The sequence below is a fragment of the Taeniopygia guttata genome, chromosome 5, assembly GCF_048771995.1.
Source record: "Taeniopygia guttata chromosome 5, bTaeGut7.mat, whole genome shotgun sequence".
In the NCBI taxonomy this organism is placed as follows: domain Eukaryota; kingdom Metazoa; phylum Chordata; class Aves; order Passeriformes; family Estrildidae; genus Taeniopygia; species Taeniopygia guttata.
Window position 1 is genome coordinate 38,749,243 of NC_133030.1, and position 17,071 is coordinate 38,766,313.

At 34.6% G+C, this 17,071-nt stretch overlaps 1 protein-coding gene and 1 long non-coding RNA gene across 7 annotated transcripts in view; one reads left to right on the plus strand and one right to left on the minus strand.

The window, feature by feature from the left end:
* Positions 1-17,071, plus strand: part of AKAP6 (A-kinase anchoring protein 6) — a 258,501-nt gene that overhangs the window by 158,004 nt on the left and 83,426 nt on the right. For all 6 annotated transcript variants that reach the window (XM_030274631.4, XM_030274630.4, XM_030274629.4 and 3 more), the window contains one exon: positions 14,029-14,177. In XM_030274631.4, the coding sequence (XP_030130491.4) occupies positions 14,029-14,177 (149 nt within the window). The remainder of the gene's footprint in view (positions 1-14,028; positions 14,178-17,071) is intronic.
* On the minus strand, positions 1,963-14,021 carry LOC140684389 (uncharacterized). Its single transcript, XR_012056599.1, has 2 exons — positions 11,274-14,021; positions 1,963-8,374 (listed from the first exon to the last, which is right to left on the minus strand). It is a non-coding gene; the product is annotated as an uncharacterized lncRNA (long non-coding RNA).

The following is a 17,071-nucleotide window of genomic DNA, read 5'->3' on the forward strand; positions in this document are numbered from 1 at the left end:
CAGGGTAGTTCTTGAAGAAGAGTCTTTAAGCAAACTCAAGTTCAGTTCATATTCACACATTTGCAGTCATATCATGATAAAATGAGCATGATTGGAAACAAAGCTGGTACTGTTGAGAGGACATTTGTTGTCAAAATGCCAGCTCTGGAAAATGCTGTCTGGGATTCCACCATAGAGTCAGTAGTAACCAGTGACTCTGATTACAACTGAATTATTTTAATTTATAAAGTGACTAGAGACTCACGTGTATCTAATATATATATTTATAAATTTCAGGCAAAAGTTTTGAAGTATTATGTGAGCTTCCTAAATGTTCTGGTAAAACACAGATGTACATTTTATATGTCTATTTTTATTTTTAAAATATCTTGGTGTTTTTAAAGAAAGAAAGAATTTATATGTTGTATGATTTACAGTCTTGGAAAAAATAACATAGTCATAACTCTGTGGTTTTTGTGATGCATGAAGATCAGATTTTTTAATGTTGGTTAATGCTTTACTAATTAAAGTGTGCATGTTAATTAAAGCAGAGGCTAATGTTAATTACCTATATTAATGGAATCTCATGTAGCACCTGCCTGAAGCAATGGGTTCAATTTTCAAAATATCTCAATTAAGACTGAAACTTTTGATTTGCATCTAGTAGGGTTTCAATTAACTGCATTGCAAACTTAAATAACACACTTAAAGGGATAATATCACCAATCACATACAGCACAGTGGAATTGGACGGTTCAATTATTGACTATGGCTGTGAGAGCTTTCACAGTCAGTAGGTAAGTACTGTGGTATTGGCAAGTGATTATTGTCTAGGGCTGTCATCACTTCTGTGGCTGTTGTAAGAGAGATGTTAAATTGCTGTACTTGGGCCGCACTGCAATTCCATTGTTGAGGGAGACAGAAATAGAATGATGTTTTCTCACATCCAGCATTTAATGGTGAAGATTCAGCTTGTTCCTTTGAAATAAATGACCACTGTTCCATGACATGGTAAGGCATTTTATCAAATGGGAAAACAGCATTTGTGATAAAGTGCACAATGTTGCAGGGTACTTCTCAGCCAAGCCATGAGATGTGATTGTATTCCCAATCTCTGTTTCAGCCACCACAGCATTACGTGTTGACATAGGAGCTTTTAATGAGCAGCTTCAGGAAGCGATTAACAAAGCACTAGAAATAGATGCAATCATGCTGATTGGAAATTCTACCTAAGCTCCATAAATAAGACCATAATGTCCTGCTACCCTACAACTTTCTAGGATAATTATTTCTGATAGCTCCAGGACTTGAACTTTTAATCTGAGCCTACTCCATTGAAATATTGATGGTTCAGTTACAAAGAAATCAAAATCCCCAAAAAAGCATGCTAACTTTTTATGCTTTGGACACACAGTTGAAGAATAAGTGTAGGGTTTTGTGGTTGGATCCAAATTTTGTGTGTACATGTAATGCAAAAGTACCTCTTAGCATAATTCCTATGTGGCATCTGTGGAAACAGATTAGTACAAAGTCAGTTTTCATGCATGCTCAGCAAAGATGACCTGGAGCCCAAGGTTACTATAATCTCTCACCTGTGCCTATCTATATCCTGCTAAAAATACCCTTAGGCTTTAGACCATTCCACTACATGGGTCCTGACTTCTCTGTTTAATAGATTGCCTGTGCCTCTTAATAAAATCTCTAATATAATCTTCCATTGTATCACTCAAGCTTAGTGCCTCCATTTTAATTAATGCTATGGCAAATGCAAAAAAATCCTCACAGTGTCAGTTAATCTGTTTGAGAAATTTGTGAGATTATAATAAAACCTTTTTACCAAACTGCATTTAAAATATATTTTAACCCTTGACTTATCAGTTTGTGACCTTTCTTAGATCTAGATTAATCAGTGCATAAATGATGCTTGTTGCTATTTTCACTTCTGTGGAGCATGTGTCCCAAACCATTTTGTTAGGTCATTAGATGGTTTAGAACTCATGCTTATTTTTGTCTCTGAAAACAGATTACAGTCTACTGTAATCTCAGTTTCCAGAATTTCCATGTAGTAATATTCAACTTCTTTAACTGTTTAATGTAAAAATGTAATTATTGCCTTGTTTATGGTTACTGGGTGTATCTTTGCATTATAGCTTTCCCTTGACATATTTTTTGTAGTAATTGATCTTTAGATTCCTTGAGTCACTCTGCATCTTATTTTAATGGCAGAGAAGTCACATTTTCATCGGTCAGGTGTTAAACTAAAAAGATGTAGCAGATATTATTATTATACTCTGCTGTGTTATTGTCATCTCAGTTATCCTTCCTAATGTTTGAAGGAAAAAAAAAAATCTGTAAATGTGTAGTCACATGAACATTCATTACATACATATTTCATCTTTGGACATCTAAAACTTCAGAAGGGTGATTTTGCTATTTTTCAATCTATTTCCTTTTAATTTTGAAATGAAAATGTTCATTTATATCCATTTAAACAGCTGTCTAAACTTTAATAAAAATAGCTAAATATCTCCTTTTTGTTGGATTTTCAGTAACACAGAACTCTGTCATAATAAATCTTGTGTCTATATGGCAATTTTAACTACATTCTAAATGAGAAATAATATAGAACCAAACAGGCAGAATCTCATGTAATGATCATGTCTTTGATGAAAATCTGTTGAAATCATTGTGTTTACGAGATTACTGAGATTAGGTCTCTCTGGGTATTAGCTTGCCCAAAGGCACTTAGCCAATTAAGGCTATTGGAAAAAAATGACAGCAATCCAACCTGAAGCTTTCTAAAAGGAATCTTTAACACTATTTACTTCTCCTGTATAGGGACTACAATACAGCACTTCCAATATCTTGAGCATGCTTCATTTGGTTTTATGTAGCTGGAGTGTTTTTTTAAGTATGAGAGAAAAAAAGTTTAATTCATTGTTTAAATTCCAAAATAAAATTACTTAGAAAGAAAGCAATATTACTGAACAAGCAATGCTAGAGTATCATTTTATTAGAGAACAAGGAAGAAGGTGGCTATGCAAACTTGGATGGATTTATATTAATGGTGATTTGAAAGGCAGACCTGTAAAAGTCTTGTTCTTACATTTTGGCATTCACAATCCTCCTGGAATGTTTTCTTTATAAGTTAAGAGCTTGGGTGCTTTAGCCAAATCAGCTGTGCAGGTTTGGGTCTGGAGTCATGACAAGCTTGTAACAGAGGCCTTGGCAAAGAGTAAAGCTACAAGTACACAAAATGCAGTCTGTTATACTGCAGCATTTTCAACAAAAATGGAGAGTGTTGGTCGAGTCATGTTCGACATGGGCTAGGTAGATTGAGTGGTTTATTTTTTGAAGGGTTCACATAAGACCTGGTTGTACAGTTTTGCCCTGGAAAAATTCCGTTATATACTGTGAAAAGCTTACCTAAATAAAGTAGCAAAGGAATTTGAGTAGTGAATATTTGCTTTACTTTTAAAGTAATTTTTGGAACTTTGATACATATAACATAGATGTGAATCAATATCTACCTTAAACTGCTGAGAGAAAAGTTTTCTACTGTATTTTGTCTTGCTAAAGCTATAAAGTGTTATCACATTGGAATTGTTTTCAAATTAAGGTGTCTGGCATGTTTTTGAAAAGGCAACATTCACCAAAAAGGGGCATCTTTTATTGTTAGAAAAAGACAGCTCTTTTCATACCATTTTGGGCTTTAATTATTCTGCTACTTTGTTTTAGCCTTGAACAGTCTATCTACATGAGTGGATCTTATCTTAATATTTTATATGACTATATAAACATACTATTAAAAAAATAATTTTATCACATCTGGTTTTACTGCCTCTTGCTGCATGTCTCTAGAGGCATACAGAATTTTTATTTTCAAGCAAATTTATATTAGTTACAGTCTCCAGCTGTTTTAGATATAGAATCATTTCCTGTTGGTACAGTTTCCAGGACAATTCTCTTTTTTTCTTCTCAAAAGAATGAGAAATTTAATTTAACAAAGACATCCTATAATTGCCTTTGTATCTAGCAAGGTATCTAGCAATCTAAATATTTTATTTTATTTAAAACATCTGTCTACATAATATCATATGACTATACAAACCTATATCACCCTTCTGAAAGACAGCTGCTGCCACTTTTATTTCATTTATAAGAGACCAACAAAATTGCTCAAGATAAAGCCCGTCTGCCACTGAGTCATATATAAAAAAATTTTCAAGATGAAAAATTGCTTGCATTTACAGTTCTTGTAAAACTAATCTAGGTCTTTTACAAATTTAGAAGCATAGTTTTTCCTTTTCCCTGTTCTCTTACACCCCTCCCTCCCCCCCCGTCACTATGGAAACATAGGAGCTTTACATATACTTTTTTTATAAACTCTTTTATTTTTTTTTTGAGATTGAAGGCCCATTTCTTTTAAAGATGAAATGCAAACCAAAGTCCTATCTTAATTGCCCACTTGTGGGATCTATTCATCTCCTGCTATCTTAATTTTCACAAACATTTTCACAAACATTTTCACAAACATTTTCACAAACATATTGGTTAGAATTTTCATGCATTTTTTTAGAAAATATATAGGGGAAGTGATAATGTCAATATAGATCTTTATCTGTTTTCTGCTGCTAAGCTTTATTTGCAGTTGTAAACTGTTCCTTAGTATGAAGCGATTCATACTGGAAAGAAAATATTTAATGGATAGTTTCAATATAGGCAGAGCAGCTATCCTAGAAAAATAGACATAGGTATTTTAAAGTATGTCTAAATAAGACAAGTTTACCTTTTCCAAGGAAGTAATCAAAATATTCCTTTTTGGAGAACTGAGAGTATGAAAGTAAAATGTTTATGGTTCCCTACTGGCACACAGTTGTGATTGACAGGAAAAACCAACATGTATGCCACATGAGACATCTTGTTCAGGAACTTTCAGGAGGGTAGTAAATTGGTGTTGGCACAAACACAAAAAAAATAAAATGACTTGATTCAGCAGTTTTCAATTCTAAATCCCCAGGCTCGAAAGAAAGAAGTAAATATTCATCAAATGATCAAAATTTATATTGATTTTTATTCTGCATTAGCAGCTCAAAGTCAAGATTCTTGACAGGGTGGATGTTGGTTTGAATGATTCTCTTTGAAATAAGGATACAGGCACTGGGCTGAGTGCTACTGTGCATTCCTGAACCATAGGAAAAGACTATTAGAACCCTAGGAAGCTAAATTTTTTAAAGAATAGTATAAAAGCATGCTTGTTCTGTACTGTTTTGATAACTAAATTGTTGTTATTAATATGTAAAGTGATTCTTGTTGTTCCTGCTTTACTCCATCCTTTCCATTATCATCTAAGGACAACTTTTTTACAATACTTCAAAGGAAATGGTACTTCATGTGGTATAGTAACGGAATTAATATCAGTACTTCCCAAAAGAAGTGTGTTTTAGAGTGCTAGTCTGGCAGAGAAAAGGAAGCAAAGATTGTATCTGCACATTATACATCTGTAATTTTGCGGTTTCTGCTAGGGAGTAAATAAAGATCTGGGGGAGGGGATGAGGGAAGGATGATGGAAATCCAGGGAAGAAGAATGTGAGTGTGGATGCAGCACTGAACCACAAATGTGATGACTGTGATTACCGAGCTGTGAGATTTAAAGAGAAAGCCTGTATTAGAGTGAAGTAGAAAATCATAACCATCACCTCTAGACTATAGGAATATAATTGGATCTCAGCCCCCAGCAAAAGTAAATAACTAAGTTAGTGACATTTTTAACAAACTTAAATATATTGAGAATAAGAGGGGAAGTTATCTCGATTACTGTACTACTGCAGTATACTTTAAATTTCTCAGTTTGCACTAAAAAGAGATTCATTGTCATAAAATGAAACAAAATAGTGTGTTTTTGTGAGGGGTTTAAATAAGTAGCAAGGTGAGGCAGAAATACTGTAACTGTTGGAGTATTAACAAATTTCCCAAATGTCCTAGGTGCTTACAATTCAGTAAACATCTTCAACAGCATAGGTTTAAAGTTAAATTTTACAAACATTATGGGTAATGCTTTAATAGTATGCAAATTGCAATGAAGTCAGCAGTGGCAAAGCTGACCTCTTAGCAATACAGATATTTTATGTTTAAAACAGTTATCTTTTTACAGTTCCCTCTACCTCAGTAAGTGTCAGGTGCATCAAGAGGCTCCTCATCAGAGGAGCATAAATAAACTCAAAGGAGCAGCAGCCTGTGCCTGATTTTTATACACAGCAAGGCAGTGTACAAATCAACATATTAAGCTATGTGTTTTGTCATTGCTAGAATAATTATTAATATTTTTGCTAAAACTCATCTATATATTTGAATAGGGAAAGTAATGTAAAGGGAAAAATACTTAGTCTGCAATTTCCTGCTATTTTTAAATAAATTAATTGACATTAGTTGACATATCCTCCTTCAGAGTCTGACTATTCTTGCTTAATTGTGCAGTGGAGACTGAGTAGTGTTCATATTGCATGATTTTATGTTATTAATAGTTCAATATCTAAAAAGCTGATAAAAATTCCCAGTAATTTCTCCCTGTAGGAGGAAAAAATTGTGTAGTAAGAAAACATTCACATCTCTAGGGGTAACATAACATCAAATAGACTATCAAGGCATGGAAAGAGTCTCCTTCAATTTCAGAACAAGTTAAATAAGCATTGAATGAGTGTCTTTGAGGAACACAGTGTAGGAGTTTTGACTTCAAAATGTTTGACACTATTGAGCATCTCAAAATATTTGACTCAAAACATTGAATCAAAAGAAGATTTAGGTCAAAACTTCTGCAATTTTGTGAGTTGATATGTCTAGGAAATTTTGGAACTAGTTATTAAGCACACACATATTCTTAATGATTAGGTTAATAAATATGTAGCATTTCTCAAGGATATAGAAGTTTAAAATGGATCTACTAGGGGAAAAAAATAAGATATTTTTGTACTACTAGTACAGCATGGTAAAACTGACATGGAAAGGGCTGTAAAATTTTTATGTTAGCTCTGCCATGCCTTTCTGGGATATTTTGCATAGTTTTCCATAGGAAGTATTGGTTTTGAGAAACTTACATTTCCTTGGTATTTTTAAGTAGACATGTGTCAATCTGCTGTGGAAACAGCGGGAGGTGCAATGTGCACCAGCACTCTGGAATTTCTCTTGCACAAGTGTGCTGTCCTAAATCCTGAACGTGGGTAGCTTTAGCCTTAGGAGCATGGCCATTCTGAATGCCCAGCCCTACGAACTGAGCTAGGTGCATTGCTGGTCCGTGTGTTTTGGTACAGGAGCCCTACAGAGAAGTGTGACTTTTAGACGTATCCGTGCATTGGATGTAGACAGACTCTTTAACCATCTTTTTTTAGGTCACTTTATTGCTCTAGAAGTGCAAACACAGAAAATGGTAGGAACACTAAGAACAGTGTAAATAATGGAGATTTTAATTAAGTAAGATTGAGTTTATAATTTTAGCACTTTCTGTGCATGACTGGTCTTTGCTCTTCTTGACTGCTTGAGGGTCCTGAGGCTGACCCAGAAAGGTCTTCAATCTTCTTTATGTACAACATATTTTTGTTTGGGCCTTCTATAACAATTTTTTTCTCTTCCTGAGGAAACCAAGGTTGTGTTGATGAATTGCTAATTTAATAGGACAAATTTTAGGTTTGTGAGAATTGGACTGTTTGGGTTTACAGTTATTGTGGCATATGAAGAGGTGTCACTGAAGGAGATGGAAGGCATGTGTCAGCTACAAAGAAATGCACTATGTTATGTTGATGGGTTTGGCTGGATCTGCATCCTTCTTAATTTGTGTCTTCCACATGTCTTTAGCAAGCACTGTTCTGTCATCCCAGCCTTTCCACTGTCAGAGCAAGCCTATTCCTGACCTGGCCCCCAATTATTAGACTCTCTGTAACTCTCTTTCTGCAGGCTGGAGATGCAGACCTGCAAGACAAGAAAAGTAGAAAATGGTCCCAGCCTTTGTTAAATTTCCATTCTCACAATAACTTTTTTTCACCTGGCAATTTTGGGAATGCTGTTGTCAGAAACTATTCAGTGTTAATTAACCTCTGGAGAGGTTAATTCTTTCATACTTTTCTTCAATGTTTTTTGATATTTATGATGTAGGGAACATCTCTGGGTTTATAACTGAGATCTGTATAATGCACAGGGCATGCCATGCTCTTGTGTTGTCTTTAATGTTACCCTAGCTATCTAAAATTTCATTTTATGGCTCCTGTTTATAGACCTAAAATTCACTGTGCTGTTACTTGAACTCTACCTGGAGTTTAAGTATCTTGATATGTACAAATGTTGTTGTCTTGTATTTTGCTCATTCTATGCGGAGGTTTCACATTGTTGTGATGGTTTTAGCACACTGAAAAGCAAAGCAATAACATTATTCTTGATATAAAAACATTTCTGACATTTATGACAATAGAAACACTTAGCTAAGATTTTAACTGGTAACAAGCATGCCCTGATTAACAGAATTAATTTCCTGCATGATCAAAACACAGTGTGTCCTTTGTAATAGGACTCCCAAATATTCAGCTCGAAGTAAACGTATTTCATGATACAGGATTTTTTTTTTTTTTTTAATTTGATTCAGTTCTGAAGAGAGTGTGCAAGATGAAGAGTCAAGGAAGCCAAAAGGAGGAAGGGCAACAGGCTATGAAAGTATTCAATAGCAACAAGGTCTCTGTTTTAATTATGCAGAGTAAGGGGGGATAAACAAATGCCTAAACTTAGGGTAGAAGCAGTCACTTTAAGTCCAAGAAGCCTAATGCTGCCAAATGATGGCCCAGTGATCTTAAAGGCATTTCCAACTTAAATGATCCTATTATTTTATTATACCATGCCTTTTAAAACAGTGGTATGACTTGAAAGCATTCCTTCTACCTTAGGTGTTTTCTTCAATAGAAGACCTGTTGGCTGGGTGTAGGGATGGCATGATGGATGATCAAATCCATATGTATAGAGTTTTTGGACAAACTCTCACCTGCCAAAGAATGCTTTCTGTAATCTACATCTTCATGGAAAATATTTTGAGCCATATACTTCTCAAAATAATTTTATTCAGTGGCTATATTGTGACAGAGCCAGGGTCTTTTTTTGTGTTCCATAATAAAGCCTTCTAATAAATACATGGACAAGTATGCATCATGCTGTGACAGAAAAAAAAAAATGCTTTAAGTATTTAAGCACATAAATGCTACTCTTACTAACTTAATCCTGGGAAGAAATTATTCTCAATTTTAAATCTCAAGACATTTCACCAGTTGTAAGTATATAGAGTGACAAGCTGGAATGTGCATCCTTTTGAAAAGTGACATCTGACTTTGCAGTTCTTTAAAATATACATATAGGTGAGTATTCTAAGTCTACATGCTGCCTGGGGCCATCCAACCACGTCCTTGTTGGCAGAAACTGGATTGTGTGCTTTAATTTCAGAGGCTGTTTTTATTCAGCTTAAGCTCAAATAATGGCAGAGGAACAAAATGTCTGTATTTCTTATGTAATTCTCACTAAGTACAGTGTAGTGTGGCAGAAGTAAAGTCTCTCTATAGAACTGTAAAGAAAGGGTAATGCAAGACAGGATACTTTCATCATTTAAATTTAACCGAATGTATTATATATAATTTGTGTATCTAAAACACAGAATTGTTTGCTTACTGTAACATGGTTCATAACAAATCACTTGTGCTCCCTGGGAGACACTGTCTGAAAAGACTTTCCTTTCAACACCAAATCAATGATATTTATTCTAGTACATTTCAAAAAAAACACCAAATCTGCAGCAGCAAATCACTAGCTCTGAGTTCATCTCTCCAATTTACATTGGTGTAAATATTGAGTCTCTTGTTTGACACATTATACAATATAACCTTTCAGTCTCCTTCCTTCTACAGTAAGAGTCATTACCCCTTGTCTTTCTCCACTTCAGAATAAGGTCATTCCAACATGCAGGTCTAACAAGAAATGCAATGTATTTTCATTGATTTGTATTGTCACTGATTACTCCTTCATGTTATATAGTGATCTATAGAGTAAAGGACATTTTATGTTGTCATGCAAAGCCAGTCTTAATGAACAGATTTGTACCCTGGGCTCTCCCAGTTTATTTATAAGTTCTTGGTTTTTAGAAAATGAGCATTAGAAAAAAAGCCTTGAAATTATTTACCATTATTAATCAATCACTAGAACTGAGTATTAGGCACTTTTTTTTTCTCAGAATACAGTATTTTCACAGTCTTGTTCAGAGACTGGTTCCTGCCACCTCAGGAAAATGAGAGAATTTTGTAATTTGATTATTGGAAATATTTCAGTTTAATTTATAACTGAGTATTTTAAACTTATTCCATCCTAGTAGTTAGAGAATCCTTACAAATGTGTAGCAAGAACTTCATCACCATTTTCATTATCTTTTTATTGCAAAAATGGTCACTTAGACCATGAAGTGAAAAACTACTGCTGAGTATAGTTCCTCGCCATTTTTTCCCTCTGTAATCAATTTTTCACATATGCAGATGTACTACATCCTCTGAAAAAAAAAAGAAGGAACTGAATTTCAATTCTACAATGGAGCAGTAGGAGTAAGTGAATGATTACCTCCCACCCAATTTCTATTAGCAATATTTGGGACTATGCATATCCCAGTAGACTTTTTGAGGGTTTGATAGATATCTGTGTCCATACAGATGTGTCTGTTACAGAGATTGTTCTTTAAGTTTATGGTATGTAATGAAAATTATATGTAGGGGAATCTGAAAATGCATACAATGCAGGTTTAAACGTAAATCAAGCAGCTTTTCTATATTTGATTAGGAATTTCTAAAGTTGTTACTTTATTCTCCCAGAATATTGCAAAACTAGTCCTTCATTACCACTAAAGATTTTAAGTTGAAAATAAGCTGCAGTTGGTTTATTGCATATCTGTGCTCTGTACTTTTTTTCTATATTGTGCCTTGTACCTGTTAGCTCAGATTCTGTAAAATGTAGTTTTTTGAGACTTAAAATGATCAATACCTACTCAAGGTCTTCAAAGCCTCTTTGGATTTGCAGTTGATATCAGTATAACAGAGACAAAAAAAAAATTCTTAAGTATAACAGTGAGATAGATGAATACATAGAGAAGAGAAATTGGAGAGATCCATCTGAAACTCTGCACTGTCTGAGTTTGAGTCGCTGTAATTGTTCATAAACGTTGATAGAAATTTGGTTTAAAAATAAAAATAGTTGATTTATAGAGAGATCATACTTCTGAAGTGACGGACCTGGATTGTATTCAGGCTTCATAGGGTATGATGTTGATGTTCATAATCCTTAGTACAAGAGGGCCTTATAGCTGCAAGGAAGAAATAGTGGACTCTTATTTATCCTTCTTCATATATTTACCTGCCCTTTACATCCTGCTTTTCCTTGCCCCCACTGTTCTATTTAATAGCTCTTTTTATTCTCCCATTTTCCTTATTCATTATTGGATTGCCTACAAATATTTTTACAAGTGAACAGGGCATGACCAACCTGTGAAAAAGCTGCTGCCTTTATTTTTAACATTTTTTATTTTAAAATATAGAAGAAATTGTAGGATGGGGAATTAGAAAATACAAGGGGAAAATCTATCTAAATTATTGTGATAGTTTTGCTATTTAAGAAATACCCTGTGTTCATACAATTGAGGGGTCAGTTTTGATTATGATGTGTGATGTTGGAGGTCATAGGCTACTCCCTTTTTTGGAGTCTTGAGGTAGGAGGGAATAAGAAAGGTTGTGTACACAATTTCAGTAACAGCCAAGAAGACCCTGAAAACTCTATCTAAACTCCAGCCAGAACCCATAGCTAAAAAAGTGGGAATTACTTTTCTTTATTTGTAAACCTGTCCTGAAAATAAGGGAATTTTTGATGCAAAAAAGTTTTCCACAAGATTTCTCCTCTAGGCTTGAAACACTCACAGATTTTAATTGATAGATCCAATTGTTTTAGAAGTTTACTGGTCACTGACAACAGGGGTTTAGACTGAATGTGTCATGCCAACGTATATAACGGAAATTAAAATGATACAGTGAATTACTGCTTTGTGGTAAGAATAAATTAAAATAACGCATTCATAGCCTTATGTGCACAATGCAAAATACTCTGCTGAAAGACTATCCTCAATGGTGAAGAATTCTTCCAAAAAAGAAATTTGTTCAGGAATCTCTGTATACTGTGGAAGTGGACTGCTTATCAGTTCAGACGAAAATGCTCTTGGGGATGGAAGGGGAACAGGAAGGTGATGCAGTTTATTTGCTGCCTTGGTTGTTTCCGAGTTATAAAAATGGCAATTTTAATTATAGTTGCTGAGAAAGCAGAATAGTTTTACAGCTCTCTCAGACCTTAACATTTTACTCTAACTGGACAGTTCCAGCTAGTTTAGATAATGTTTCTTCATTGGTAACTTTTGTGGTTTAATTTTCCACTATTTTAAAATAGGTAAAAAAGCCTTGAATTATATTTAAATACACAGTGAAAGACTTGCATGGGCTGGTCAGAATTTTTATCTTCTATCTCCTTGGAAAATTGCTAGCATTTTTTTTGTATTATTGGGAGGTTTTTTTGCATGTTACTTTGTTTTTAAATTTCTCAAAAACATATTGGGATTTATTGAAAAGCATACTAATTTCACTGTAAGAAGCAGCTGAGAAAGAGAGCTATAAAAGTTTGAATGAGAAGTTTTAAAAGGAAATGGAATTTCCAAATCACTTACATTATTTTTCAGCAAAAAACACACCAAGGCAAGGCCTAAGCAAATATAGAAACTCTTATTACCACAGGCTTATAAAGACATTCCAGCTTTCTTTCAGACTTTCCCTGCTGACATTCTTCAGTGCCTGTTTCCCTTCACTTGCTTGCATTTTTCTTACATTTTACAGACTGCCCTTCTCTCTAGCCCTTTCACTACTTTCTCTTTATGACTTCAGTTGTTTCACAGATTGGTAATTCTGCTGTGCTGTCAGCAAACAAATTAACTCTTTACTTCCCTGCCTCCCACAACAGAAAATACAAGAGAGTCCTTATACAAAATTTCCTCTGTGCCATTTGCATTTACTTGCCATAGCACCAAATAGTTAAACAGTCATTCCACTCCTAATGGAAATAGAAGTATGTAGATACACAGAAGTAGTGATTTTTGAAGCATTATCAGAATTTGTAATGTGTTTTTCTTTCAATGAACTATATTAAAAGAAAACAATGGCATATCAGCCCCAAAGTGCTTTTGAACTTACTCTATGCTCTGTTCTTTCTGCTGTTCCTAGGGGCAAGTGTGGCAAACAGCAGATTTTATCCTTGTGTCATCTGGTTCTTTTAGTCCCAGAAGAATACTGATCACCACAGCTGCAATAAATAAAGTGTCTATTCAATAAGTTATGATGCCAAATATTATTTCACATTTTTCTGGACAGACACAGTCTGATGGAAAACAGCACATCTCACTTATTGCCTTTTTCCTTGCAATTAAGGTTTCTGAGTAATCAGTCTGTGCCAGATACAGGAAAGGAGAATGTGAATAATGCCAATCTGCTTGGGTTTGTTTACAATTACTATTTAAAGGAAAAATATCTATAGCAATATGGCTTTCATTAATTATGAAGCACAGACAGTGTGTTAACAACATAAATCTTGAAGTCTGTAAGAAATATAATTTTATGTATCTACCTGTTCTATCATAGTGCTTGATTTCTAATATATTTTTTATTCATGTCCAGACATTTTTATGCAGCATTTGATTGGATATACATCTCATGGAATATATAACACATTCTCTAATAGAAACTTCAGTAGTTCATTTCTAGCATTTGGGATTATGCAATAGTTCTCTGACTTAATGGTTCAGCCTTTTTCACTGTCACATACAAGGAGAAAACTAATGGTATGAATAATTTGATAAAACTGTTGTAGTCCAAAAATATTTGTTTTAAATGTATTCTTTCTGAATTATTTTTATAATGTTCTGCTTTGTTTTTTCCCTTCTTTGTTTTCTTTTTCTAGGCTGAGGTTCAGCTATGCTATCTGGAAGCACAAAGAGATGCTGTTGAACAGATGTCCTTAAAACTGTACAGTGAGCAGTACAACAGTAGTAGCAAGCGAAAGGAAGAGTTTGCTGATATGTCAAAAGTTCACACAGTGGGAAGTAATGGGTAGGGAACTATTCTTTTTGTTGTTTTATTCTCACTGATCTGTTTGGGTTTTTTGTTTTTTTTTTTTTACACTATATACTTTTTCTTACTACTAGTTAACCAGGATTTTTCCTCCTAGGCCAAGAGGCGGGGAAAACTGTTTCTATTGCTCTCTTTTTTAAAATATATGAATGCAAAAATAATGGGTTCTGGATAATTTATCCGAATGATGGTTTGTTCATAGGAACGCCTAATATCTAATAGTAAAATGTTACCTGGATTTAAAAAAAATTATTGTGTCCTTTTTCTTTAGGTTTTTCTCCTCTAGCAGCCTCATGTTATTTGATTTCTTAACATCTTCCAATGAAGAATCTTGATAGTGAAATCGCATGTTTGCAAGACCTCTATAACTATTGTTCTACTAGTGACTAAGAAATATGAATATGAAGCCGTTCAATTGTAGTTCAAATATACAGGTTTTTGTACTTCAAGAAAGCATTTATTTTAACTGTTTTCCCTTTTTTTAGACTTTTTTTCCTTTACTTGTTTTTTCTTTTAATTAATGTTAGCACGAATACACACATATATATAATATATAAAAGTGTGCATTCAAAAGCATTCTATCTCAATATTTTGAGCATATTAATCACTGGACTATGCTCAAAGGAGTTCTTGCTTCCCTCTCTTTTTCACAATCAAGGAAACCTGTAATTCTGGAAGAAGACTTTTTATTTAAGGTCTTCTGAAAACCATGTCTTCTAACCACTAATACCCCAAAATGAACATAGAAAAACCTACCTGTGAGGTCATAATAGTGTAGGCCAAAAGCAAGTCAAAGGACCCAACTAGTGCTCATTGTTTGGGGATGGCCTCATCCTGATAGAAGTTTCCTTGTAACTGGCAAGTACTTTTCCCTGCAATTTACTATGCAAGAAAAGTAATTGACAAAGGTGTTCTTGAGTTCTTTATCTCAAGAACTCGCCTTTCCAATTATTAACTCAATGTTCAGGTCTTGGAAACACTGTTTTATTAAATTAACTACTGTAAAGATAAATGAGCCTTGTAAACATCCCCTCTTATTATACAGAAAGATGGCTGTTTTAGAAAAGATGATGTGGGCTAATTATGTAGGATTACTGAGATCTTGATTACATATGCAGAAATCTGTCAGATTCTCAAACATGCCAGTGCAGCTAGTGGCAACCGTAAAAATAATTTGTTCAGAATTTGTGTGTACATGTATATAAATGTACACTGAGGGCTACGCATTCAAGACCACCTTCTAATTTTGCAGCCATCACTGAATGTGAGCAAGGCTTAAGGCTGGAATATTGCGGAGGATGTAAGACACATCAGCAGACATTTAATTTTCCTGAAGGGAGGGGATGTAAAGCTTTATGCTTCACAGAGAAATCCAGTTTGTAACTCTACGTACCATATGTGATAATCAAGTGTTTCTTAAATGCACTTATTTTCACTTTTAATTACATGCTTTGAACTGGAAATGGTCATCTGCTACTATTTCAAACCTGTTTAGTGCTGTGACCACCTTTCTGGGCCTGTAAGGCCATCTCAGGCCTTAGAGACTCAACAGGGACTTCAGGAGCCAAAGGGCTGGAATCAGACCAGAATAATACCACTTATTCAGCCATTGTAGAAACTAGCGGGGACTAAATTAAACCGGAAAACTTTTAGTTGAACCTGTCTGAGATGCTGTGTTGAAAAAAATTGAAATTCCTTTCAGCTACTTAAAAATACAACTGGTGCAACATTTCCTTACTGCATAAAAACCATGGACAGAAATTCCACAGTAGCATGACCTAACTAGAGACAGAGATCTCTACAGAGAAGGGACTATTTACGCAAATTAGGGTATCTGTCCATTTGCTGTTGTGGAAGTTTGACCTAGTAAAAAGAAGACTGTCTACAGGGAGAACGAGAGCTATTTTAAATGAAGAATTTTTTTACATGACGTGTGTGTGTGTGTGTGTGTGTGTGTGTATGTGTAGGAGATTTGGGAGATGATTTTGTGCAGGAAGTAGCTAAACTGAGATAGGTAGGGTAGTATTTGCAGAATAGTATGATTTTCTAGTGGGTTTAAGGAAGTGAAGATTTCCTGTAAAATAATAATCTTGTTAAAACAGCAGTAGAGAAGGTTTTTATATATTATCATGAAAATGGCCAAAGTGACAGAGGAAAGAATTAATATCCACTGCAGGAGAACACCAGCTAGCCAGGAGGTAAAAGGTACCTGAGAGTAGTTTAGGGCAGTGCAAAATGTTTAGGGCAGGTGCAAACTGGGCTGGAAATACTGTATCTCCTCCAAACTAGAGATGAGTGCATTCAGGTCCTATTGGAAGATATGGACAGCACTATTGTACAGCATGAAAACCAGATCCTAAGATCCTGTCATCAGTGAGTATTGGGCCTTCATGCATGAGACTTTGAAAGAAATGTGTTAGAGAGGTCTTTAAGTATGTGCTGGACATAGGGAAGTTTTAAAACTGTTAAGGTGATAACTCTGAGTTCTTCTACATCTCCCTAATGAAAACATGTGAAAAGAGTTCCAAAAAATTATGACCCAGAAACTTGAAGGGACATTTTGTCTGGCTGAATTTTTCAGTAGGTGTACCAGTGTGTTTACAGTACTTCTAAATGCCATGTGAGATATGCCATCAAAGAAATACTACAAACTGGAAGTGCATGTTTAACATGGGGGAAAAGGCTCATGGAAATAGCTTCACATTCTTTTTTATTTATTAATGCCACAGACGAACTGGTTTTCTCATGAGAAAGGTGCTCATGAATTTTCATTCAAAATAATAAATTGGTGTCCACATTTTAAGAAATATGTTTAGGGTTCAAGGGATTAGACATGCAACTCTGCATATCTGATTCCTGGTTTACCAAGACAA